The following is a 24,499-nucleotide window of genomic DNA, read 5'->3' as shown; positions in this document are numbered from 1 at the left end:
CAGGTGGGATCAGAGTCCAGGTGAGTTCCAAGCACTGCCAATGCTCAGGGAGCTCCCAGCTGTGGATCCAGGACATCCCTGGCACTTTCCCAGCAGGATCAGGTGAATCCCAAACATTTCCACCCTCAGGGAGATCCCAGGGGAGGATCCAGGACATCCCTGTGATCTTTCCCCACAGAATTCAGGGAATTCCAGGAGAATTCCAAGCATTGTCAAGCTCAGCCGTGGATCCAGGATATCGCTGTCACCTTCCCCTCAGAATTTGGGTATTCCAAGCACTGCCAGAGCTCCCAGCTGGGGATCCAGGACATCCCTGGCACTTTTCCCCAGAATCTGGGAATTCCAGGCTTTTCCACCCCCCCCCAGCTGTGGATCCAGGGTGTCCCTGTCATGTTTCCCCCAGAATTTGGGAACTCCAGCCCCCCAGCTCCTCCTCACAGCTGTCCCAGCTCCAGCTCCTGCCCCAGTCCTGAGTCCTGGGCTCCCTCCCGCAATTCCCTGGGATTCCCTGGGGCCAGGCTGGCGTTCGGGGTGGGGCTGGAGCCCCCGGGGCCCCTCTGGGCCCGGAGCCTCTGGAGGCAGAAGAGCCCGGACAGGACCAGGGTGTCCAGGAGCAGCTCCAGCATCTCCACCACCGAGAGCACCGAGGAGCCGAACCAGAGGCTCCACTGGCTGCCCATGCTGGACAGCAGCAGGTTCTCCTGGAAAACCCAGAGACGATCAGGTATGGGACAGGTCTGGGGTTCTGTTTGGATTTTTCTATTGATTTTTCTATGGTCTCCCTATTCCTCAGTCTGGGAATTGAGCTAATTAATATAATATAATAAATAAGTATATAAATTTATATATAATATAAAATAAAAATAAAATTATATTAACGTCATATAAACAAATAAATGTATTTATGTATAATGTAAAAATAAAGCCTAAATTAATTTATGTTAATTAATAATTAATATTGTCATATAAATGAACATATATATTTTTACATACTCTAAAAATAAAGGTAAGTAATTAAATTCTAGGAATGAATCCCTGCTGGAACTCTCAGGAATTCCATGGAAAGGGAATAAAAAGGAGCTGTCACCTACTGAGAGCAGCGGGGCCTCGTGCACGGCCTGGGAGCTGAGCTGGCGGTAGAAGATGGTGACCTTGGCAATGTCCCTCCTGCAGGGACAGCACAGCATGGCACGGCTGGCACGGCACCGCGGGCATTGCCAGGGGTGCTGGGGACATTCCCACTTGGCTCCAGGCCATTCCCAGTTGGGACTGGGGCACGTTTTTTGGGGACTTATTGGAGATTTACTGGGAATTTATTGGGGGTTTTTTTGGGCTTTATTGGGAACTTCTTGGACATTTATTGGGAGTTTTTTTAGAGTTCCTTGGGGTTTTTTTGGGATGATTGTGCAGGTTTTCCCATTGCCCTCCCCATCCCAGACCCCATGGATTGGGATGATCCCATTGGGACGGGGATGATCCCAGGATTTACCTGCTGCCCTCCCTGCCCCATCCCAGACCCCATGGATTGGGAATATCCCATGGATTGGGATGATCCCAGGATTTACCTGCTGCTGCTGGAGTTGTAGCCGTTCTGGTGCCGCAGAGCCTGGCGCACCCAGTCCTGCCATGGGAACGTTGGCATTGGAATATTTGTTATTGGAATATTGGCATTGGAACATTTCCATTGGAATGTTTCCAATGGATTATTATCAATGGGATATTTGATACTGGAATATTGGCATTGGAATGTTTGTCACTGGGAGATTCATTATTGGAATATTTGATATTGGAATATTCATGATTGGAATTTTTGCAGTACCTGGGATTTTGCCGAGGGCCACTTGGCTGTGCCAGCTGAGACCTTGTACAGGGATTCCCTGGGGAGGAAAAAAAACCCAGGAATTCTGAGCACCAGGAGCTGCCCAGGGAGAATTCCCAGAAATCCAGAAAAGTCCCAGGGCAGCTCTTCAGAACTTTGGGAAAAGCTTCCCAATTCAGGTCACAAAATAAACCCTGAATAATTAAATATGATAAATATAAATAATATAAATAAATGTATTAAATTCAATGTTGATTAAATAGAATAAATCTAAATCATTAAATTTAAAAGAGAAAAATATAGGAACATTAAATTTAAATTTAATTTTAATTTCCATTACATTTAGATTAAATTCCATTTATATTACATTAAATTTTGAATAAATTTAATTTTAATTTAAATTAAATTTTACAAAGATGGGAGCATTGACTTGAAATTTAAATTGAGATTTCTGGGGCTCACCTGCAGGGTTTGGGGCAGTGCTGGAAACAATCCAGGCGGTGATTCCGGAGCCGGGAGTAGAGCTGGTAAAAACAGTGCCCTGGAAAATGGGATGGGAGGAACAGGGCTGGGAATTCCCAGGAATCCCCACTCCCTTTGGAATGATCCCAAAGGAAAATAATCAGAATTGAATCCTGAAATCCCTGAATTTTGGGTTGGAAGGGACCTTAAAGGTAATTCCCACCCCATGGATCCAGGATCCTTGAAACCCAGGGAATTCTTGGATTCCAGGGATTCCCCAGGGACTCAGGAATTTCCAGGGGTTTTTTTCCCAAGTATTTAGGAAATCCCAGTGATTATTTCCTAGGATCCAGTGAATTCTATTATTATTATTATTATTATTATTATTATTATTATTATTATTTCATTTCCAGGCTCACTTACCCCAGGTGGGCTGGCGGCTGTAGTTGCTATTCCCAGTGAATCCCAGGCATTTTTTTTTATTATTATTATTATTCATGTATTCATGTTTTTATTTCAATATTAATATATTTCGATTATTCATATGTTTTAGTTTTATTTATTCCCTCCCAGGCTCCCTTACCCCAGGCGGGCTGGCGGCTGTAGTCGCTATTCCCAGGTAATCCCAGAGATGATTTTTTATTATTATTATTTTTAATTTTCTATTTTCTATTTGAATTTGTCTCTGCTCCTTACCCCAGGCGGGCTGGCGGCTGTAGTCGCAGTAGCGCGCCCCGGCGGGCAGCGGGTAATAGAAATATCCACAGCCACAGCGCTGCACCATGGCCCGCTGGAAACACGAGTGCAGGCAGGCCTGGAAACAGGGAAAGCATTGGGATAAACCAAAAAAACCCACATTTCTAGCGGGGAACTGGTGGGAGAAAAGGGAAAAAAATGGATAAATCAGAAAAAATTTGGAATCTGTAGGATGGAGAAAAGGGCAAAAAAAATTGGAGTTGTTGTAGAGCAGCTGCAGCCTGGCTAAGCCGGGTTTAGCTCAGGCAGGCTTGGTACCTGCAGGGTGTAGGAGTTGTTGTAGAGCCTGGCTAAGCCGGGTTTAGCTAAACCAGGCTCGGTACCTGCAGGGTGTAGGAGTTGCTGTAGAGCCTGGCTAAGCCGGGTTTAGCTAAACCAGGCTCGGTACCTGCAGGGTGTAGGAGTTGCTGTAGAGCCTGGCTAAGCCGGGTTTAGCTAAACCAGGCTCGGTACCTGCAGGGTGTAGGAGTTGTTGTAGAGCCTGGCTAAGCCGGGTTTAGCTAAACCAGGCTCGGTACCTTCAGGGTGTAGGAGTTGTTGTAGAGCCTGGCTAAGCCGGGTTTAGCTAAACCAGGCTCGGTACCTGCAGGGTGTAGGAGTTGTTGTAGAGCCTGGCTAAGCCGGGTTTAGCTAAACCAGGCTCGGTACCTGCAGGGTGTAGGAGTTGTTGTAGAGCAGCTCCACGGCCACGTCGGCCCCGTCCCTGGTGCACCGGCCGTAGTTGCCCCCCAGGCGATTCACCTGGTCCTGTGGGGACACAAAGGGTGATTAATTAGCAGGGTTCATTAATTAGTGCCCTGAGTGATTGATTAGCAGGGTTAATTAGAGCCAGCCATCACCCTGCAGGAAGGGCAGGGAGTTAATGAGCACCAGAGCTGGACCTCGGTAATTAACATCAGGGGAACAATATAAATTAATATAATGAATATCATTAATATACAACATATTATATACATTAATATTTTTGTTTTATATCTTTTATGTAATATCTATTAAGTGGGAATGAAATCAGGCTCCAAATTTTTGAGAGCCAAAAGAACATTTGGGGTCTTTTTATTTGGGGCTGAGCACAGAGAGGAGAGGACCCCGAGCCTGCTGGGTGTCCCTGTGCCACCAGAGGGGACATCCCAGTCCTTGGGTTGGGCCAAACCTCCTGGATTCCAAAAGGCCACATTTGGGATCATTTTATTTGGACCTGAGCACAAGGAGAGGAAGAAGAGAGGAAGGAGAGAACCCCAAGCCCACCAGGCGTCCCCGTGCCCCCGAGGGGCCGTGCCCACCTGGCAGATGCCAAAAGGGATGGTTGGAGATGGTTGGGGAAGGTTTGGGATGATTTGGATGGTTGGGGATGGTTTGGGATGGCTGGATTGTTTCACCCTGTGCCCACCTGGCAGATACCAAAACCATCCATGTTTGGGATGGCTGGGTTTGGTTCCACCTCGTGCCCACCTGGTGGATGCCGATGGAAGGCTGGTTTGGGATGGTTTGGATGGTTGGGGTTGGTTTGGGATGGTTTGGGATGGTTTGGGTTGGTTGGGGATGGTCCCACCCCGTGCCCACCTGGTGGATGCCGATGGAAGGTTGGTTTGGGATGGTTTGGATGGTTGGGGTTGGTTTGGGTTGGTTTGGGTTGGTTGGGGATGGTTTGGGTTGGTTGGGGATGGTTTGGATGATTTGGGATGGTTTGGGATGGTTTGGATGGTTGGGGATGGTTTGGATGGTTGGGGATGGTTTGGGTTGGTTGGGGATGGTTTGGATGGTTTGGATGATTTGGGATGGTTTGGGATGGCTCCACCCCGTGCCCACCTGGCGGATGCTGATGGAGGGATGGTTTGGATGGTTTGGGATGGTTGGGATGGTTTGGGATGGCTCCACCCCATGCCCACCTGGCGGATGCTGATGGAGGGATGGTTTGGATGGTTTGGATGATTTGGGATGGTTTGGGATGGCTCTACCCCGTGCCCACCTGGCGGCTGCCGATGGAAGGATGGTTTGGGATGGTTTGGATGGTTGGGGTTGGTTTGGGATGGTTTGGATGGTTGGGGATGGTTTGGGTTGGTTTGGGTTGGTTTGGGATGGTTTGGATGGTTGGGGTTGGTTGGGGATGGTTTGGATGATTTGGGATGGTTTGGGATGGCTCCACCCCGTGCCCACCTGGCGGATGCTGATGGAGGGATGGTTTGGATGGTTTGGGATGGTTGGGATGGTTTGGGATGGCTCCACCCCGTGCCCACCTGGCGGATGCCGATGGTGGTGGCGATGCCCGGGCGGATGTGGAAGCCCTCGTGCTCCAGGAACGGGGTCTGGTTGTGGCTGTGGATCATCACCTTCACGCCGGCCACCGTGGACAGCAGCGGGAGGTGCTCCTTCTGCTCGGCCCGCAGGATCAGGGACAGCCCTGGGGACACACAGGGGGGCTGGGGACAGCTGGGGGGACCAGCACTGGGCAAATCCCTCCTGTTCGGGTTTGGGTCCCAGATTTGGGTTCTGGGATCCCTCAAGAGCCATTTTTAATCCTCAGAGCCCTGGTGACAATGGCACCTATTGCAAACCCTCATAAATTCTGCTTTTTTAAGCCCAGATGCTGCTGGGGCTTAAAATAATAATATTGTCGTGGCACACATTTGTGCCACAAGAGATGCCAAAATTTATCACTAAATCCTGCACTGAGGACAAATTTAATGAATTCTCTTAATTTTAGCTCTTTTCCCCCATTTTGCAGATCACTCACCATAAGGAATTCCTGGTTTTGTGGCTGCCCAGAAAGGATCTGTCCCCTTGCTGTTAAAAGTGTAGCAGCTCCCAAAAACTGGGTGGTGGAAGTGAACGTGATCACTGGAAAATCAGAGATTTGATGGGGTTTAATTAATTGATTTTTTACCTTAATTCAAAGCTGGGTGTGTTGGGAAAAGGGGAATCACTGGAAAATCAAGAGAGATTTGATGGAGTTTTACTGGAAAATCAAGAGAGATTTAATGGGGTTTTAATTACAAGTGTGATACCACCTTAATTCCAAGCTGGGTGTGTTTGGGACAGGGGGAAGGAGCTGTGCATGCCCTGGAAACCCCAAATTCAGAGAATTCACAGAATTCTCAGAATCCCCAGGTTGGAAGAGACCTTCAAGATCATTGAGCCCAACCCAGCCCCAACCCCTCAACTCAACCCTGGCACCCAGAGCCACATCCAGGCTTTGTTAAACACCCCCAGGGATGGGGACTCCAGCACTGCCCTGGGCAGCCATTCCAGAACTTTATCCTCCTTTCCATAAGAACCTTTTTCCCCACATCCAACCTGAATTCCCCTGGTGCCACCTGAGGCCGTGTGTCCCACCTGGGCCTGCAGGGCTCCCCATCGTACTGGCAGGAGTAGACCAGGTCCTGGAAGTGCTGCTGGTGCTGGGGCAGCCCCGGCGGCAGCTGCGCCATGACGTTCATGTAGTGGAAGCGGAACCACTCCAGCAGCGCGTCCATGCCCGACGGGTGGGAGGTGTAGAAGCAATTCCCACCTGTGGAGTTGCACTGGGACACAGGGAAAGGGGGAGACGATCTCTTGTTATTGGGGGATTTATTGTTAGTAGTATATGATAATAATTGTTCTGTTGTGTTATGTTAGATTATATATATCGTTATATGGGAACCATTATTATACCCATAATAGCAATAGCTTATCACCATAATCTATTACTATTATGGGAATTATTATTATATTATAGTAACATATTATATTATATTATATCACATCATATATATTATCTCTATTATATTTATTATATTATAATACATATTAACATATTAATGCATTATGCATATGAAATATGTTATCATATATAATTTTAATATATAATATATATGAAATATCTATCAATATCTATGAATATACATATAATATATATATAATAGTATATAAATTATATATAATTTTAATATATTATATATAATTTATATCTATATTATTATATTGTATGGGAACTATTATTATTCCCATAATAGTAATAGGATATTACTATAATATATTACTATTATGGGAATTATTATTATTATTATTATTATTATACATTATTGTTATACATTATTATATATTTATACTATATATGTATAAATGATATATTATTATTATTATATTATATGGGAATTATTATTATTCCCATAATAGTAATAGATTATTTTTGTGTGAATCCCATGCAGGTATTTTGAGGTGAATCCCCATCCCCATCCAGGCATTTTTGTGTAAATCCCATGCAGGTATTTTGGGGTGAATCCCCAGTTTCTCTGGGGCGTACCCCACCCCAGAGGTGTCCCCCCGTGCCCCGATCCCCCTCTGTGCCGCTCACCAGCCGGAATCCCACTCTGGAATGTTCTTTGCCGGCCCTGGGGTCCCACATCCTGACCAGGGAGAAGTTGTGGCTGAGCCTGAAGCCGGCGCTGCTGAGGTTGGCCCAGGCCTGGACGCGGATGGCCCCGTCCTTGTCCCTGTCCCTGTTCCTGTCCCTCAGCTGGGACAGCCTGGCCGCGGCCTTGGGGCCGTACAGGAAGGTCAGCGACTCCTCGGCCATGCGCTCCAGCTGCTCCAGCTGCTCGCTGACCAGCTCAAACCTGCAGGAACAGCTTCGATTAGTGAAAATCCCACAGTCGGGGAAAATTCCGCATTTCTGATCTCTCATTGACCAGCTCAAACCTGCAGGGATTGGGAGAAAATTCCACATTTTGAGAAAAATGCCACATTTCTGATCTCACAAGCTCCATGGAAAGGTTATTCCTTGGGATTCTGTGGGAGAGTATCCAGAAATTCTGCTGCTCAGCACACCTAAATCTAATAGCTTTATTTAGTATTTAATTTATTCATAATCTTTATTAATAATATTGATTTAATATTTAAATTATTAATGATACTTATTAGTAATAATAATGTTATATGCCCCTCCTGGGGGAGGAATCCCTGACCCTTCCCAAACCTTTGGGAGCATCCAGGTGTGCTGGGATGGCAGATGGGGATGGCTGTGGGATGCATCCAAGGGGTTCTTGACCCTTCCCAAACCTTTATGACACATCCCAGACCATTCCCAAGCCTTTAGGGACACATCCCAGACCATTCCAAACCTTTAGGGATGCATCCCAGACCATTCCCAAGCCTTTAGGGATGCATCCCAGACCATTCCCAAGCCTTTAGGGACGCCTCCCAGACCATTCCAAACCTTTAGGGACACATCCCAGACCATTCCCAAGCCTTTAGGGACACATCCCAGACCATTCCAAACCTTTAGGGACACATCCCAGAGCATTCCCAAGCCTTTAGGGACGCCTCCCAGAGCATTCCCAAAGCTCAGCTCACCTGGAGGGATCCAGGTTGCAGATGGTGACGGCCGGGAACATTTTGGGCTCGGAGTCCATGGACATGGTGAGCACCACGGGGTAGGCCCAGAACTGGCTGAACATGAGGGCGAACTGCCAGTAGAGCATGGCCAGGCTGGCCAGCAGCAGCAGCGTCCAGAACGCCGTCTTCATGCGGTTCCTGCCCGAGCACACCAGGCGGATGGTGCCGTGGATCGTGGTGTTCTTGCAGAAGAACTCAAACATCTCCTTGAAGGAGCCGTAGAACTCGATCAGCCCCTCCTCGGCTGCTTCTCCTCCTCCTGCTCCTCCTGGGAGCTCTGGTTCCATCCTCTAAATGGCTTTCTAGGCATGGAAAACAATGGAAAATCATTAATCTGAGGGAAAGGCTCTTCCAAAAAGGCTTTTTCAAACAGGCTTTGTCCAAGGAGGTCCTTTCCAAAGGGGCGTTTTCCAAAGAGGATTTTTCCAAAGAAACCTTTTCCAAACAGGTTTCTCCCAAAGTGGCTTTTCCAAAGTGGCTTTTCCAAAGAACTCTTTTCCAAAGTGGCTTTTCCAAAGAACTCTTTTCCAAAGTGTCTTTTCCAAAGAGGTCTTTTCCAAACAGGCCTTTTCCAAAATGGCTTTCTCCAAGAGTCCTTTTCCAAATAAGTTTTTTTCCAAAGTTTCCTCTTCCAAAGAAACCTTTTCCAAGCAGGCCCAAACGAGTTTGTAATTAGGAAAACCTGACAATAAAATTGCAGAGAATCTGAATCCAGGGAGATCCCCCAGGATCTGGATCCTGGAAGGAGCAAAGAACCCAAATTCTGCTGCTGCTGCGGAATTCTGAGGAGCTTTCCCACATTTCCAGAGGATTTCCTTGCCAAGGTGGATTTGGGAAGTTTGAGGCCAAAAAAGGTGAGGAATTCCCTTCTTTCCAAGAACTCCAAGGAGCAGAGTTTAATCCTGAATTATCAACTCATTGTGGGTCCACACAGATTTGTAATTCATGATGAGGGGAATAATTCTAGTGGAATATTCTGGTTTAAACATTATTATTTATCATGTTATTACAGATATGATTTATTATTTATCTATATATATATATATATTATTTATTATATCTATTATTTATTATATTATTATTTCTTATTTATTCTTGTTTTACGGGCCTAAAACAGGACTGGTTCAAAACCACTATGGCTTCATCTTTATGGCAAAGAATTAGGGAAAAATTCAACTTTCAGCTGGTTGGATTAGAAAATTAGAAGCTGGTTTTAATTTTTGCTGTAGGATCTCATTCTGCAGAATGAAAAGGATGAATTTCCCTCTGACCTCTGCTCCAAGATGAAATGCAGGAGGTGCAGGCAGGTCTTTTGGGATGGAAATGGAGAAAAACCTCAGCTGGAAGCACAGAGGGGATGAGCTAAATTAGGGTGTGGAGAAAGAATTGAATTCAAAAATTGTAGAAACCACCGGAAATAAAATAAAAACGCCCTCAGGGTGTTTCTTCAAGACCACCAAAATATTAATTAAATAATATGATATTATTGATATTAATTAACATTATTAGCAGTGATTTTGCCACATAAATAGGAATTTAAGTATTTGTATTTTACAGCAATGAAAAGAAATGGAAAAGAAGTTGAAAACCACTCACAAGAGTGGCATAAATACAACTAAAAATCCAGATATTTTTATTATCATTTCTCCCAGTAATTAAAACATCTCCTGTGCTATTCCAGGGATAATTCCAGCATTTCTGAGCATGGAAAAGTGGCTCTGGTGGCAGTTTGGGACAGCAGAGTGACACTGGGACATTTCCGTGTCCTGAAGATGACGAGGTGAGAATTTCCAAGGTGACAGCAGCCCGTGAATCACCCTGCTCATTATGTCATTAAAAGGAGTTTACTGAGTCCAAACTTTGGGACAACCTTTGCTCCAAATAAAATAAATAAAATTAAAATTAAAATAAATAAATAAAAATACGGGGTAGAGGTTGAAATTGAGGAGAGGAGAAGCAGCTAAAGGATTGTTGGGAGAGGTTCTGTGATGGAATTAATGAAATTAATTTGATTCAATTTAATGAAATTAAAGCTTTGAGTCTTTAGCCATGAGGAAATGTGGAATAAAAAAAATATAATGACCTAAAATGAATGCTAAAAGAATCTAGTCCTTGCTCATGACGAAATGTGGGAAAAGGGCAATAATTACCCAAAATGAATGCTTAAAGAATTTATCAAACAGATTTTTTAAATCTAATTTTGACTATAAAAACCCCCAGACAAAGCCTGGTTTTCAGAGTTAATTCAGATAATTTTCAGGTGTTCTGAGTGGGATTTTAAGTTTATGGTGAATTCATCCTGTTTAAATCTGCTTTGCTAAAATGGTTCATTCTAAAAATTTAATAAAGCAAAATAATTCAGAACCAACCTGGAAAAACAGCACAACCCAAGATTTATAGCTACAAATATAAAAATACACATTAAAAAAAATCAAATTATAACCAAATTCCAGCCCCTTCCCCACGGTACCTTGGCAGAAACTCTGATCTGTGAGCGTTTAGGGAAGCCACTAAACCCAGCCCTGGGCTTAACCCTGAGCAGAAGTCAAGTCCTGGCCCAAAGCTGTGGGATTTGGGAGGCCCTGGAGCTGTCCAGCCTTTATGGAGGGCAGGGATGACATCAAAAGGGGCAGGACTGGAGGAAGAGATGATGGAAATTATTCAAAGCATGATCCAGGGAATAATAGGAAGTGAATAAACTGGACAGACGGGTTAACGTGGAGCTTACACCGGAGTTAAGCTGGGTTTAAGGGCTGCTGCTCTGTTCACCTGGATTTTTTTTTTCCCCCCTCATGATCAGAGTCATCGTTTTTAGGGAAATAACCATGGGCTCCAGAATGTTCTTCCTGCTCTGGATTTCCCATCTTTGCCCTTCCCACTCTGGATTTTCCCATCTTTGCTCTTCCCACTCTGGATTTTCCCATCTTTGCTCTTCCCACTCTGGATTTTCCCGTTTATGGGGGATCTTCCTGCCTTCTTTCCCTGTTCTCCAGAGCCTGGCAGGATCCCAGGGAATTGGAGCCCTCGAGCCTTGAGGAATTGCATTCCTTGGTGGAATCAATGTGGGTTTCCTCCTGCTTCTTCAAGAATATCCCAGTCCCAATCCCAACCCCAATCCCATCTCAATTCCAATCCCATCCCAATCCCAACCCCAATCCCATTCTAATTCCAATTCCATCCCAATCCCATCTCAATTCCAATCCCATCCCAATCCCAACCCCAATCCCATTCTAATTCCAATTCCATCCCAATCCCATCTCAATTCCAATCCCATCCCAATCCCATCCCAATTCCCATTCCAATTCCATCCCAATCCACTTCCAATCCCAATCCCATCCCCATCCAGGATTCAGGTGCTGAGATGGAACCAGAACCAAACCAACCCCGTTCAAATCAGGTTTTGGGTTAAAGAGTGGCAGAAATGAGGGAGAAATGGATTGGGGGCACCAAGGAGAACTTCCATGATTATTTTTGATCCTTTCCCACATGGAAACCAGCTCTGCAGGAAGTTTTTTAATGTGCAAATGGGAATATTTGGGGTCCAGATAAATTTAGACCCTGCCTTTCCAAACTGGATTTTCTCTCCCACTGGAAGGTGTGGAATAAAAAAAAAAAAGAAATTTCTTGTGAAATTTGATTCAGAAAGAAAGGAGAAAGGACAAAGGTGAAGGGCAAGAAACTCTCCTGATTTTGATTGATTTCAATGCTACTTACACATGATTTATGCTGGATTTTGTTCCAGATAATAATTACCCAGTGCAGGGCCAAGGACAGAGTTTGCACAGTTCATACATAAAAACTCCCAAGAAAAACGGTAAAATTCCTACACTTTCTTTACCTCTGCAGCCTTTATCAATGAAATTGGATGTGATTCCATGAAAATCAAGAAATTAAAAACAAAAATTAAAATTAAAATGAAAAGGAACCTTCTGGCCACGTCCACAATTGTTGCTCCTCAGGACACAGAGAACATTTTCTCCTTCCCTCCCTAATCAACATTTCCTTACTCAGAATTTTTAATTACAGCCCTGCAATGCCCCAGGACTTTCTCAGGGCTCTTATCTCCACAATCTCTGCATTTTGAAACAAAAAAAAAAATCACATTTTTAAGCAGTGAAGGAGTTTCCCTCCCCCCCCCCGTTTCTCCCAGTTCAGGACCCACAAAAATGCCCCAACAAAACCAGGAGATTTTCTCAGTGATGCTGATCCAGATTTTTTTCCTTATTTTCCAAGGAAAAAAATTCCTGGAGGGAATTTTGCAGGGATTTTTTCTGAGGTGCTGCCATTGTGAGGCAGCAGGACAGCAATGTTGTGCTCTGGTGGCTGCTCCTTGTGCAATAATTGCATTGTCAGGGATTGATTGTTGCATTTTCCATTGCACAACCCGGGGCGAGGAGAGACACGAACGTGACAGAACAAGGTTCCCAAAGCTGGGAGGTTTTAAATGAGATTTTAGCTAATTAACTCTTCACCAGGCTCTGCTAAAACTCATCATTCAATTTGATTTTTTTTTAAATTAAAAATTAAAATTATTTTAAAAATTTTAAATTACAATTTTTAATTTAAATTTCTGAAATAATGTTTTGGGGTTTTTTTTAATTTAAACAAGGTTCCAGGTATGTTTTGTGAAATTTCCTTTTAATATAAAAGAGGGGTAGTACAGACTAATAACAGCTGGTTTAATAGGATTGGAATCTCTTAAATAATTGTAAAATTTAAGAGGAATAAACCACATGTCTCATCTTTTCTTTCCACTCTGGATTGCCAGAGGAAATGTTGGTGTGCAGAGCTCCGGGAGAGCAGGAGAACACCCAGAACATGCAGAGCTCGGCACAAGCAGCAATTCAGAGATTCTCAAAGGAAATCTGGGAGTGCAGAGCTCCAGGAGAGGAGCAGAACATCCAGAAACAGGAGGAATTCAGCAAAAAAAATCAATCCAGAGATTGCCAGAGGAAATGTTGGTGTGCAGAGCTCCAGGAGAGGAGCAGAACACCCAGAACATGCAGAGCTCGGCACAAGCAGCAGCGCAGGGGCTGCCAGAGGAAATCTGGGGGTGCAGAACTCCCGGAGAGCACCCAGAGCACCCAGGGCTCGGCATCCCTGCCAGGGCAGAGCACCCAGAGCACCCAGAGCACCCAGAGCACCCAGGGCTCGGCATCCCTGCCAAGGCAGAGCACCCAGAGCACCCAGAGCACCCAGAGCACCCAGGGCTCGGCATCCCCGCCAGGGCAGAGCACCCAGAGCACCCAGGGCTCGGCATCCCCGCCCGGGCAGAGCACCCAGGGCTCGGCATCCCTGCCAAGGCAGAGCACCCAGAGCACCCAGGGCTCGGCATCCCTGCCAAGGCAGAGCACCCAGAGCACCCAGAGCACCCAGAGCACCCAGGGCTCGGCATCCCCGCCCGGGCAGAGCACCCAGAGCACCCAGGGCTCGGCATCCCTGCCAAGGCAGAGCACCCAGAGCACCCAGAGCACCCAGGGCTCGGCATCCCCGCCAGGGCAGAGCACCCAGAGCACCCAGGGCTCGGCATCCCTGCCAGGGCAGAGCACCCAGAGCACCCAGAGCACCCAGGGCTCGGCATCCCCGCCAGGGCAGAGCACCCAGAGCACCCAGGGCTCGGCATCCCTGCCAGGGCAGAGCACCCAGAGCACCCAGAGCACCCAGGGCTCGGCATCCCTGCCAGGGCAGAGCACCCAGAGCACCCAGAGCACCCAGGGCTCGGCATCCCCGCCAGGGCAGCAGCAGAGGGAGGAGGGTGGGGAGCAGCCCTGAGCTGTGCAGGGCAGGCTCTGCCTCCGGAGCCAGCGGGAATTCTGCTGCCAGAGGGGGGGGACAGGGGAGCACTGGGAGGACTGGGAGCACTGGGAGCACTGGGAGCTGCCCGCAGGAGCTGGCCTGGACTGGCTGATCCAGTGGCCAGCTCTGCACACCAGCATTTCCTCTGGGAATCCCTGAATTGCTATTTTTACTCTGGAAATCCCTGAACTGCTTTTTGTGCTGAATTCCTGCATTTTCCGGATGTTCTCCTCCTCTCCTGGAGCTCTGCACACCTAAATTTCCTCTGGAAGTCCCTCAATTCCTTTTTCCTCTGGGATTCCCTCAATTCCTTTTTCCTCTGGGATTCCCTCAATTCCTCTTTTTTCTCTGGCAATCCCTGAATTGCCTTTTTTCCCCTCTGGAACCCCTGAATTGATATTTTCCCCTCTGAATTGTTTTTTGTGTGCAGCTTTGAGCCGTGGCCGGGGGATTTCTCTGCAATCCCTCCCAGGGATCTGAACCTGCACACTGGGGATGTCCCAATGCTGCCAAACCTGCTCCAGGCTGCTTCAATACCCCTTAACCCCTGCTGGGCTCGTTTTTAATCCCAATTTTCCAAAGTAAAACTCCCTGGCACATGAGCAATGAGCACATGACTAATCTGTTAATCAGCAGCCATGGAAATATTCCTTAATTACCCCTCCTTAATGAGCAAGCTCCACGTCAGCCCTGCCCTGGGTGCAGAGGGTTAAAATCCAGCCCGGAAATTCAAATTAAAATGAAAATTAAAGTCCTGCTGGGATGAGCAAGCATTCATTTGTACTCACTCAGCTGTGTGAGGAGGGAACCTGCAGCTGCTCCTGGCATCCCTCTGGAATAATTCCGGGGTTTTGGGGGATTTTCTTCCTCTTCTGGGTCCTTTCCTCACGGATCTGTCACCCCCTGGAACCCCAAATCTGAGATCCTGGCTGGGGATGGGTTTTGCTCTGATTTCCAGTCAGACCCAGCAGGGTCTGGGGGAATTCTGAGGGTCCGGGAACACCAGAACCTCCCTGCTGGGAGGGGACGGGAGCTGCAGCCATCCTGGAGCTGCAAACAGCATCGCTCCCTCCTGAAAAAGGCCAAAAATCCCCAAAAAAAACTGGAAAAAAGGTGGAAATCGCTCCCAGCTCCTGGAGCAGCCCCAAAATCGGTTCCCAATACAGGAATTCCAGCTGGAGCTGGAGCAGATGAGGAATCCCAAAAAATTCCTGGAAGAAGAGGTGGAAATCCCTCCCAGCTCCTGGAACAGCCCCAAAATCGATTCTCAATCCAGGAATTCCAGCTGGAACTGGAGCAGGTGGCAGCTCCCAGCTACCAAAAATCCCAAAAAACTCCAGGAAGAAAAAGAGCTGGAAATCCCTCCTGGCCCCTGGAGCAGCCCCAAAATCGATTCCCAAGGCTTGGCAGCAATGCCCAGGGCAGGAATTCCAGCTGGAACAGATGAGGAATCCAAAAAATTCCTGAAAAAGAGAGGGAAATCCCTCCCAGCTCTTGGAGCAGCCCCAAAATGGATTCCCAGGGCAGGAATTCCAGCTGGAACTGGAGCAGGTGGCAGCTCCCAAAAATCCCAAAGAATTCCAGGAACAGGAGCTGGAAACCCCTCCTGGGCCCGGCGCAGGTGAGGAATCCCCAAGTATTCCCGGCCAAGAGGTGGGAATTGCGGCTGGAGCGGAGCAGGCGGCGGCGGGAGGAAGAGGAGCCGGGCAGGGAGGAGGGGATGGAGCAAGCGAGCGCTCATTAACAAATCCCAATTAAAACTCGCGATTGCCCAAGGCCCCGGCAGCTCCCTGCCCTGCCCAGGGTTTGTTTTGGGGTCAATCCAGCTGCCATGCCCCGCTTTCCCACCTTGGAGGGTTCCCCGCAGCGCCGGAGCGGGGAATTGCAAAGGGAGCTTAAAAAAATGTATTTAAAAAATGTTTTAAAAAATTATTTTGAAAAACCCCTTTATTTAAAAAAAATCCTTTATTTTAAAAGAAAATTTATTTTTTCAAAACTTTTTTTTTATAAATCTTTATTTTAAAAAAACTTTATTTTTAAAAAGCTATATTTAAAAGAAAATTTATTTTTAAAAAAACTTAATTTAAAAAAAAAATTTAAAAATTTGAAAAATATTTTAAAAAACAGGGGAAAAAAGCTTTTAAAAAAGGGAGGGAGGGAAGGAGAGGGAAAATCAGAGGGAGATGGGAAAATGAGAACACCAGAGACATTTGAAAAGCTTTAAAAAACTTTATTTATGTTTATTAACATTATTTTCATACATCAAACACCAGGTTTTATTGTATCCTTTAAAAACCCTTAAAATTTGCTACTAAAACCTGTTTTTAATTTATTTTTAATGCCCGAAACAAACCCTTAAACCCTTAAAAATCCCATTTAATTCCTATAAACATAAACAGCATAAATAAAAAATTAACTTTTTTACATAAAACCCCCACTTTCTACATAAAAAATCCCATTTAATTCCTATAAACAAAAAATACATAAATAAAAAAATAACTTTTCTACACCCTTGGTGCTTCACCTGCCAGGCAGGCCTGATGACATGGGGTTAATCATTAATTAAAATGTTCATTAAATTGTTAATTGCTGTTTGTGCAGAGTTCTGGTGATGTCACCTGCCCTGGCATGGCTTTGTCACCTCCCCTTATTGCTCCACCCTTGTTAAAAATGAGATTTTTGGGGATATTCCTTGTTAAAAAGAGGTTTTTATAGAATATTCCTCATTTAAAAGGATTTTTCTGGGATTTTCCTCATTAAAAAGAAGTTTTTAGGGGATATTCCACGTTAAAATGGAGGTTTTTTGGGCTAATTCTCCTTTAAAAAGAGATTTTTTAAATAGGATATATATATATCTACATATACTTTTAATATACTTTTACATATATATATTTATATTTATCTCATATATATATGTAAAATACATACTTTTACACACACACATATATATGCAAAAATAGATTAAAAATTATTTTAAGCTAAGGCCGTGCTTTTGGCAAATTGCGTAGGATATCGCCCCTTTTATCCTTCATTCAGCATTTTTATATAAAATCTTTTAAAGTCTGAGCCCTATTTCTCTCAGTTGGCGTGTCCGGATCACCCTCCCCGCTGGGGCCGTGTCCCGACTGCGGTATTTTCTCTCTTTTTGTCACGACAGGGAGCGGGGCCGTGCCCTGACCGCGATATTTTCCCGCTTTCGGTCACGACAGGGATCGCGGGTGGGCCCGGCCCAGGTCCCCCTCACGGTTCCCCTCACGGTTCCCGCCCTGCGCGCGCGGCCCCGGAAGCGGAAGCCGCGCGAGCCCCGGAAGCGCCGCCGGCTCCTTCCCGGCAGCGCCGCCATCTTGGCTGCAGCCGTGAGGGAGCCGCGGCCGCCGCTGCCCGCCCCGCCCGCTCCGCCGCCATCGCGGCCCGGCCGCCGCTCCCCGCCTGCCTCCCTCCCTCGGCCGCGGGCAGGAGGGGCCGCCCGGGGCCTGGCGGCCGCGGAGAGGTGAGCGGGACGGGGAGGGACGGGCGGGTTGCCTTCCTGTCTCACTGTCTCTGCATTCTCCTTCTCCCTCCGTTTTCCCCTCTCCTTCCCTCCCTTTTTCACCTTTCTCTTCTATTTCAGTCTCTCCTTTCCTCGGCTGCCTTCCTGTCTCACCTCTCACCCCCTCTCTGCCGTTCTCCTCTCTCCCACCTTTCCCCATCTCTCTTTCTTTTCCCCTCTTATTCCCTCCCTCTCTTTTCTACCTTTCCCCTTTCTTTTTCAGTCCCTCTGCTGCCTTCTTGTCTCACCCCTCTCTGCCGTTCTCCTCCTCTCCCTCCTTTCCCCATCTCCCTCTGTTTCTCTTTCCTCTCTCCTTTTTCCCTCTCCTGTTTCTCCCTCTCCTTCTCTCCCTCCTTTTCCACCTTTCCCCTCTCAGTCCTTCCTTTCCTCTTTCCCTTCTTCCCTCCCTCTCTGATTTCTCTTTCCCCTCTCTCCCTTTCATTCCCTTCCTTCCTTTTCCCTCTTTCTCCTTTTCCTTTCAGTCCCTTTCTCTTTACCTCTTCCTTTCCCACCCCTTTCCTTCTCTTTTTTCCTTATTTTTCTCCTTTTCTCCTCTCCCTTTTACTCCCTCCCTTCCTCTTTTCCTTTTTCCCTCCCTCTCCTGTTTCCTCTTTTCCTCCTCTCCCTTTTATTCCCCATTTTTCTCCCCTTTGTCCCTCCTTTTTACCCTCTTTCCCCCCTCTTTTCTTCCCTTTTTCTTCCCCCTTTTTCCATGGTTCTTGCTCCTTAAAAATTCAAGTAATAGAATATAAATCCAAATCATTGAATTTACATCTCAAATACAACCATAAAGTGGATTTTATAAAGACCTGGAGAAAGGTTCTATGAAGCTCTGTGCTTACTGAGGTTGCGTTAATGAATTTTAATGAATGGATTTCATTGTAATTAACGAATTAACTGTTTTTTATTTAGATGAGCAGCAGCAGCAATAAGAGGGCCCCCACCACAGCCACGCAGAGGCTGAAGCAGGATTACCTGAGGATCAAAAAGGATCCAGTGCCTTACATCTGTGCTGAGCCCCTGCCCTCCAACATCCTGGAATGGTGGGGATGGGGAATGGGAGTGGGGATTGAGAATGGGGGAATGGGAATTGGAATGGGGAATGAGAGTGGGAGTGGGAAATGGGAATTGGAGGGGGAGAGTCGGAAATGGGGAATTAGGGATGGAAAACTGAGATGGGAATTGGGATGGGAATTGAGGATGGGGATGGAAATTGGGAATGGGGATTAGGGGTAGGAATTGAGGATGGTGAAGGAATTGGGGTGGAGGACAGGGGTGGGAGTTGGGGAATTGGGATGGGAATGAGGGTGGGGGTGAGAATTGGGATGGAGAATTGAGATCTGGGGTGGGAATTAGGAACTGGGGTGGGAATTGGGATGGGAATTGAGATCTGGGGTGGGAATTAGGAACTGGGGTGGGAGTTGGGGTGGGAATTGAGATCTGGGGTGGGAATTAGGAACTGGGGTGGGAGTTGGGGTGGGAATTGAGATCTGGGGTGGGAATTAGGAACTGGGGTGGGAGTTGGGGTGGATTGTCCCTCAGCCCCGAGCAGCAGAAGGTTTCCCACGCTCTCAGCTCTTTCTCCCTCTCTCTGGAGCCTGGGCAGGTGCAGAGGGAAGCTTTACCTGAGGCTGCTCCTGATTTTTTGGGGTATTTGTGGTTTTTCCCAGTGTTCCATTCCCTCTTTTCCAGGCACTACGTGGTGCGAGGGCCTGAGCTGACCCCATATGAAGGTAAATCCCTGCCTGGGCGTTTGCAGGAAATTCAGGAATTCCAGGGGGTGGGGAAAGGCAAAATAACCCCACTAAAAACGGCTCCAAAAACTGGGAAAGAGGTGAAGAAATAGGGAATGCTGCTGTCAGTCATTCTTCTCTTATCAAGAGTAGGATTTAGGATTTATTTAATATAGTTTTATATGTATTTATTAAATACAATTTATTTCACCCATTTTGGGTGCTTTAGAAGAAGGAATAAAGCAGGGGAATTGAGGATGGGAGATTTTTTTAAAATATGACTCATTTAACCCATTTTTTGCTGGTTTGCAGGTGGATATTACCACGGAAAATTAATATTCCCTCGAGAATTCCCTTTCAAACCCCCCAGTATTTATATGATCACCCCCAATGGCAGGTTCAAGTGCAACACAAGGTAAGGGCTCCTTCCCAGCATCCCAGCCATTCCCATCCCAAATCACAGAGTCTTTCCCAATATCCCAGCTGTTCCCATCCCAGCCGTTCCCATCCCAGCCATTCCCATCCCAAACCCAGGCCCCGTTCCCATCCCAGCCGTTCCCATCCCAGCCATTCCCATCCCAAACCCAGGCCCCGTTCCCATCCCAGCCATTCCCATCCCAAACCCAGGCCCCGTTCCCATCCCAGCTGATCCTATCCCAAACCCAGGCCCCATTCCCATCCCAGCCGTTCCCATCCCAGCCGTTCCCATCCCAGCCGTTCCCATCCCAAACCCAGGCCCCGTTCCTGCCCCAGCCGTTCCCATCCCAGCCGTTCCCATCCCAGCCGTTCCCATCCCAGCCGTTCCCATCCCAAACCCAGGCCCCGTTCCCGCCCCAGCCGTTCCCAGCCCCATTCCCGGTTCCTGGCTCTGTTTGTCCCTGTCAGGCTCTGTCTGTCCATCACGGATTTCCACCCGGACACCTGGAACCCGGCCTGGTCCGTGTCCACCATCCTGACGGGGCTGCTCAGCTTCATGGTGGAGAAGGGGCCCACCCTGGGCAGCATCGAGACCTCCGAGTTCACCGTGAGTCCCTTGGGCAGAGTTCCACAGAGTTTGGGATTTCTCAAGGGTAAAGCCTGGCTGGGATTTGGTTCCTTTTTTTCTTTGACTTTGATTGCACAGGATCAACAAAACATCAGCTGTAGTCAGTGACGCTCACAAATGTGATGTTGGAAGTGTTAAAACATCGATTTTAGTGAAAAATCCTCACAAGTTTGATGTTTTAAGTATTACAAACCATTTCGGAAGCTTTGGGAATTGGGGATATCTCAGGGATAAGGCCTGGCTGGGATTTGGTTCCTCTCTCCAGCCTCTCCCACAGATCCACAGGATCAAATATTAACATAATTCAAATCTATAAACATCAATTTTAGTGAAAAATGGTCAATTTTAAGAGCTACAAACCTTTCAGAAAGCTTTGGGACTTTGGGATATCTCAGGGATCCTGGTTGGGATTTGGTTCTTTTTTCCAGCCTTTTTCCTTGACCCTGATCAAAAACTAACATAATTTGTGCTTATAAACCTCAATTTTAGTCAATAATCTTCACAAATGTGATGGTTTAAATGTTAAAACCTGCTTGGTGTGAGGTTTGCACCGTTCTGGTGAGAAATCAGGGGTAGAATTGACATCAATGGATTGAATTTTCAAGGAGTTGCTGATAAATTTGGTTTTTCTCCCCAGAAAAGGCAGCTGGCTGCACAGAGCTTAGCATTTAATTTAAAAGACAAAGTCTTCTGTGAGCTCTTCCCTGAAGTGGTGGAGGTAAGGAAATCTTCATTCATTATTCATTTTTCAGCTGCAGACCTCCCTTGCTGCCCCTCCCCAAATTCACTTTCCCATGCAGAAAATCCAACAAAAGCCCCCAAATCCCCACAAATTCCACTTTCCCACTGAGTTTCCTCTCCCCTTTTGCAGGAGATGAAGCAAAAGCAAAAACCACAAGATGAGCTGAGCTCCAGACCTCCCCCTCTGCCCCTCCTCAGTTTCCCCTTTCCCATGCAGGAGATCAACCAAAGCCACCACAAATTCCACTTTCCCACTGAATTTCCTCTCCCTTTTTCCAGGAAATCAAGCAAGAGCACCCAAACCACCCCAGTTTGCTCTCCCCTTTTGCAGGAACTGAAACAAAAGCAGAGAGCACAGGACAAGCTGAGCTCCAGGCCTCCCTCCCTGCCCCTCCCCAAATTCCACTCTCCCATTTAATTTTCTTTTTCCCTGTGCAGGAAATCAAACAAAAGCGCCCAAATCACCCCAGTTTCCTCCTCCCCTTTTCCAAGGACTCAGACCCACCAGATGCCCCAGGTTGCCCTTGCCCATGGATTTGCTGTCCCCTCTGCAGGAGATGCGGCAGAAGCAGAAGGCCCAGGAGGAGCTGAGCTCCCGGCCGCCGCCGCTGCCGCTGCCCGACGTGGTGCCGGACGGGGACGCGCACCTGGGGCACCACGGGCAGGCCCCGCCGCAGGGGCCGCGCGCGGCGCTGGCGCCCGGGGGCCTGCAGCAGCCGCCGCGGAACCACGGACTCTTGGGGGGGGCCCTGGCCAACCTGTTCGTCATCGTGGGCTTCGCCGCCTTCGCCTACACAGTCAAGTACGTGCTGAGGAGCATAGCCCAGGAGTGAGCCCCGCACCCAGCGGGCTCCGGGGACTGTGGGGCTCGGCCCTGCCCCGGCCCCGGCGGGCTCGGAACCGTTGGGTTTGTGGGGCTCTGCTCCATCTGTGGTTCCAACACTGAAGAGCTTCAGCCAATTTTGACTGTGTTGAGTTTTCACTTCAGGATGAATGGGACTCTTGGAATGGAACTCTTGGGGTGGAAAATTTGGGGGTTTTGCCCTTCTGGGTTGTGGTGGGGCTTGGTGCGACACATGGATTTGTAGAGCTCTCCTCCATCTGTGGTTTGAACATTGAAGATCTTCAACAAATTTGACTCTGTTGAGTTTTCAATTCAGGGTGAGTGGGACTCTTTGGAATGGGACTCTTGGGGTGGAAAATTTGGGGTTTTTGCCCTTCCTGGGTTGTGGTGGGCCTTGGGTTCAGAAGCCAAAGCATTGTTGGGAGCCACTTGGATTTGTAGAGCTCTCCTCCATCTCTGGTTTCAACATTGAGGATCTTCAGCCACTTTTGACTCCATTAATGGAGTTTTTCATTCAGGATGAGTGGGGCTCATTGGAATGGGACTCTTGGGTGGAAAATTTGGGGTTTTTTGCCCCTCCTTGGTTCTGTGGGGTTTGGGGTTCTGCTCATCGTGGGCTGCACAGTCAAGAGCTGAGGAGCAGGGCCAGGAGTGAGGGCCCTGCAGGGACCAAACTCCTCTGGGGCAGCTTTGGGGCTCGGCCCGGCCCCGGCGGGCTCGGGAGCCTTTGGGTTTGTGGGGCTCTGCCCCATCTGTGGTTCCAACACTGAACAGCTTCAGCCAATTTTTGTTGAGTTTTCAATTCCGGGTGAGTGGGACTCTTGGAATGGGACTCTGGGTGGAAAATTTGGGGGCTTTGCCCTTCTGGGTTGTGGTGGGTTCTGGGTCTTGCTGCTGGTGAGAAGTCAAATTTATTGGTTTTATTGTCCAGGAATTGTTTTATGGTCCCAAAACTGGGGGTTTGTGTCCCAAAACTGGGGGTTTGTGTCCCAAAAATGGGGTTTGTGTCCCAAAACTGGGGTTTGTGTCCCAAAACTGGGGTTTGTGTCCCAAAAATGGGGTTTGTGTCCCAAAAATGGGGTTTGTGTCCCAAAAATGGGGTTTGTGTCCCAAAATTCAGCGTTTGGGGCTCTGGGGATGGAGGGAGCAGCACCTGGGGAGGGAAGAATTCCAATTTTGGGGTGGGAATAACAAAGGAGCTCCTGCAGAGCAGCTGGGTCAGAGGAAAACCCCAAATGTGGTTCCACTTGATTCGGGATTTGTTTTCATTCTTAAAAACCCCAAAATTCCTTTGGGATTCTGAGAATATTTCACCTCCTAACCCCAGATCCCAACCCCAAAATTCCTTTGGGATTTTTTGAGGAAAAACCCCAAATTTCTTTCCCTTTACTTCAGTTCTTTTTTAAAAACCCCAAAATTCCTTTGGAATTCCAGAAATATTTTGCCCCAAATCCCAAAATTCCTTTGGGATTCGTCTGCTGAACTAAACCCTTAAATTTTATTAAATTCTTTAAAACCCCAGAATTTAGAATTAAAGAATTTAATTTTATTAAATTCTTTAAAATTTTTTGGTTTTTCCCCTAAACATTTCTGGCATTTAAACCCAAAACTTCCAATTCTTTGGAATTCCCTGGATTTGGAGGAAGATTTGTGGGATCCCTGTGGATTCCAGGATTTGGGAATGGAATTTTTATTCCCACTTTTTGGGGTTGATTTGTGTTTTCCTGCGAATTCAGCTTTTCCCCCCAAAAAAAGAAAAAATTAAATTTCAACCTCTCCCTCAGGATAAAATCTTGGGATAAATCCTTGAAATTCCAGCTGCAATTCCATGGATTTGAAAGTTTGGGAATTTTCCCACAGAATCTTTATTTTTAATAAAAATTCCTGGATTTTGGGGGGATTTTCCCCTTTTTCCTGGATTTTCCAAGCTCAGAGGAGTGGGAGTGGCTGCGTTGTAAAGTGATTTATTCATAATAAAAATCCATAAAAAATCGACTTTGTGGGGCTTTTTTGGGGAATAAAATTCCATGGGGAAAAAATGGGGTTTGGGATATTTCAGTTCATAAATAAAATAATGAAAAATATTCATTTTTCCTGATTGTTTTCCTTTTTTCAGTTGGATTTTCCAGCTTCCCTTGGATGTCTTGGTGTCTCTCCTTCATCATTCATAATTTCTGTAATTCCTTGAAATTTTGGGATATTTTTGGAGCATTCCTGCTGATAATTATTGATTTTAATTAATATTAAATTACAAATAATAAATTATAATATTATAAACTAGATACATAACTTTATATAGTTTTATATAATTGTAATTATCTGATTTATTTATAAACAATTTATAAATTATGAATACTTAATTTAATTAATAATTACAGGTAATTTAATTATTTATTAATCGGGG

The 24,499-nt window shown here is 46.6% G+C and overlaps 2 protein-coding genes across 2 annotated transcripts; one reads left to right on the top strand and one right to left on the bottom strand.

Annotated features, from left to right (window-relative positions):
• Window positions 1-434: 434 nt before the first annotated feature.
• SCNN1D (sodium channel epithelial 1 subunit delta) lies at window positions 435-8,694 on the bottom strand. Its single transcript, XM_066564241.1, has 12 exons — window positions 8,366-8,694; window positions 7,368-7,629; window positions 6,368-6,555; window positions 5,769-5,872; window positions 5,272-5,435; window positions 3,686-3,784; window positions 2,978-3,095; window positions 2,282-2,360; window positions 1,820-1,877; window positions 1,566-1,621; window positions 1,092-1,167; window positions 435-701 (listed from the first exon to the last, which is right to left on the bottom strand). The coding sequence occupies exons 1-12, from the start codon at window positions 8,692-8,694 to the stop codon at window positions 435-437; spliced, it is 1,800 nt and encodes a 599-aa protein (XP_066420338.1).
• Window positions 8,695-17,591: 8,897 nt separating this feature from the next.
• On the top strand, window positions 17,592-24,090 carry UBE2J2 (ubiquitin conjugating enzyme E2 J2). The gene is made up of 7 exons (XM_066564122.1): window positions 17,592-17,693; window positions 18,645-18,775; window positions 19,425-19,465; window positions 19,778-19,880; window positions 20,351-20,489; window positions 21,148-21,228; window positions 21,806-24,090. Exons 2-7 carry the CDS (start codon window positions 18,645-18,647, stop codon window positions 22,082-22,084), a joined length of 774 nt encoding a protein of 257 aa, XP_066420219.1. The 5' UTR covers window positions 17,592-17,693; the 3' UTR covers window positions 22,085-24,090.
• Window positions 24,091-24,499: the final 409 nt, after the last annotated feature.

Source organism: Molothrus aeneus, chromosome 21 (genome assembly GCF_037042795.1).
Source record: "Molothrus aeneus isolate 106 chromosome 21, BPBGC_Maene_1.0, whole genome shotgun sequence".
NCBI classification, from domain to species: Eukaryota; Metazoa; Chordata; class Aves; order Passeriformes; family Icteridae; genus Molothrus; species Molothrus aeneus.
The sequence above is the reverse complement of the archived record's forward strand: the minus strand, read 5'-3'. Positions and strand labels throughout refer to the sequence as shown.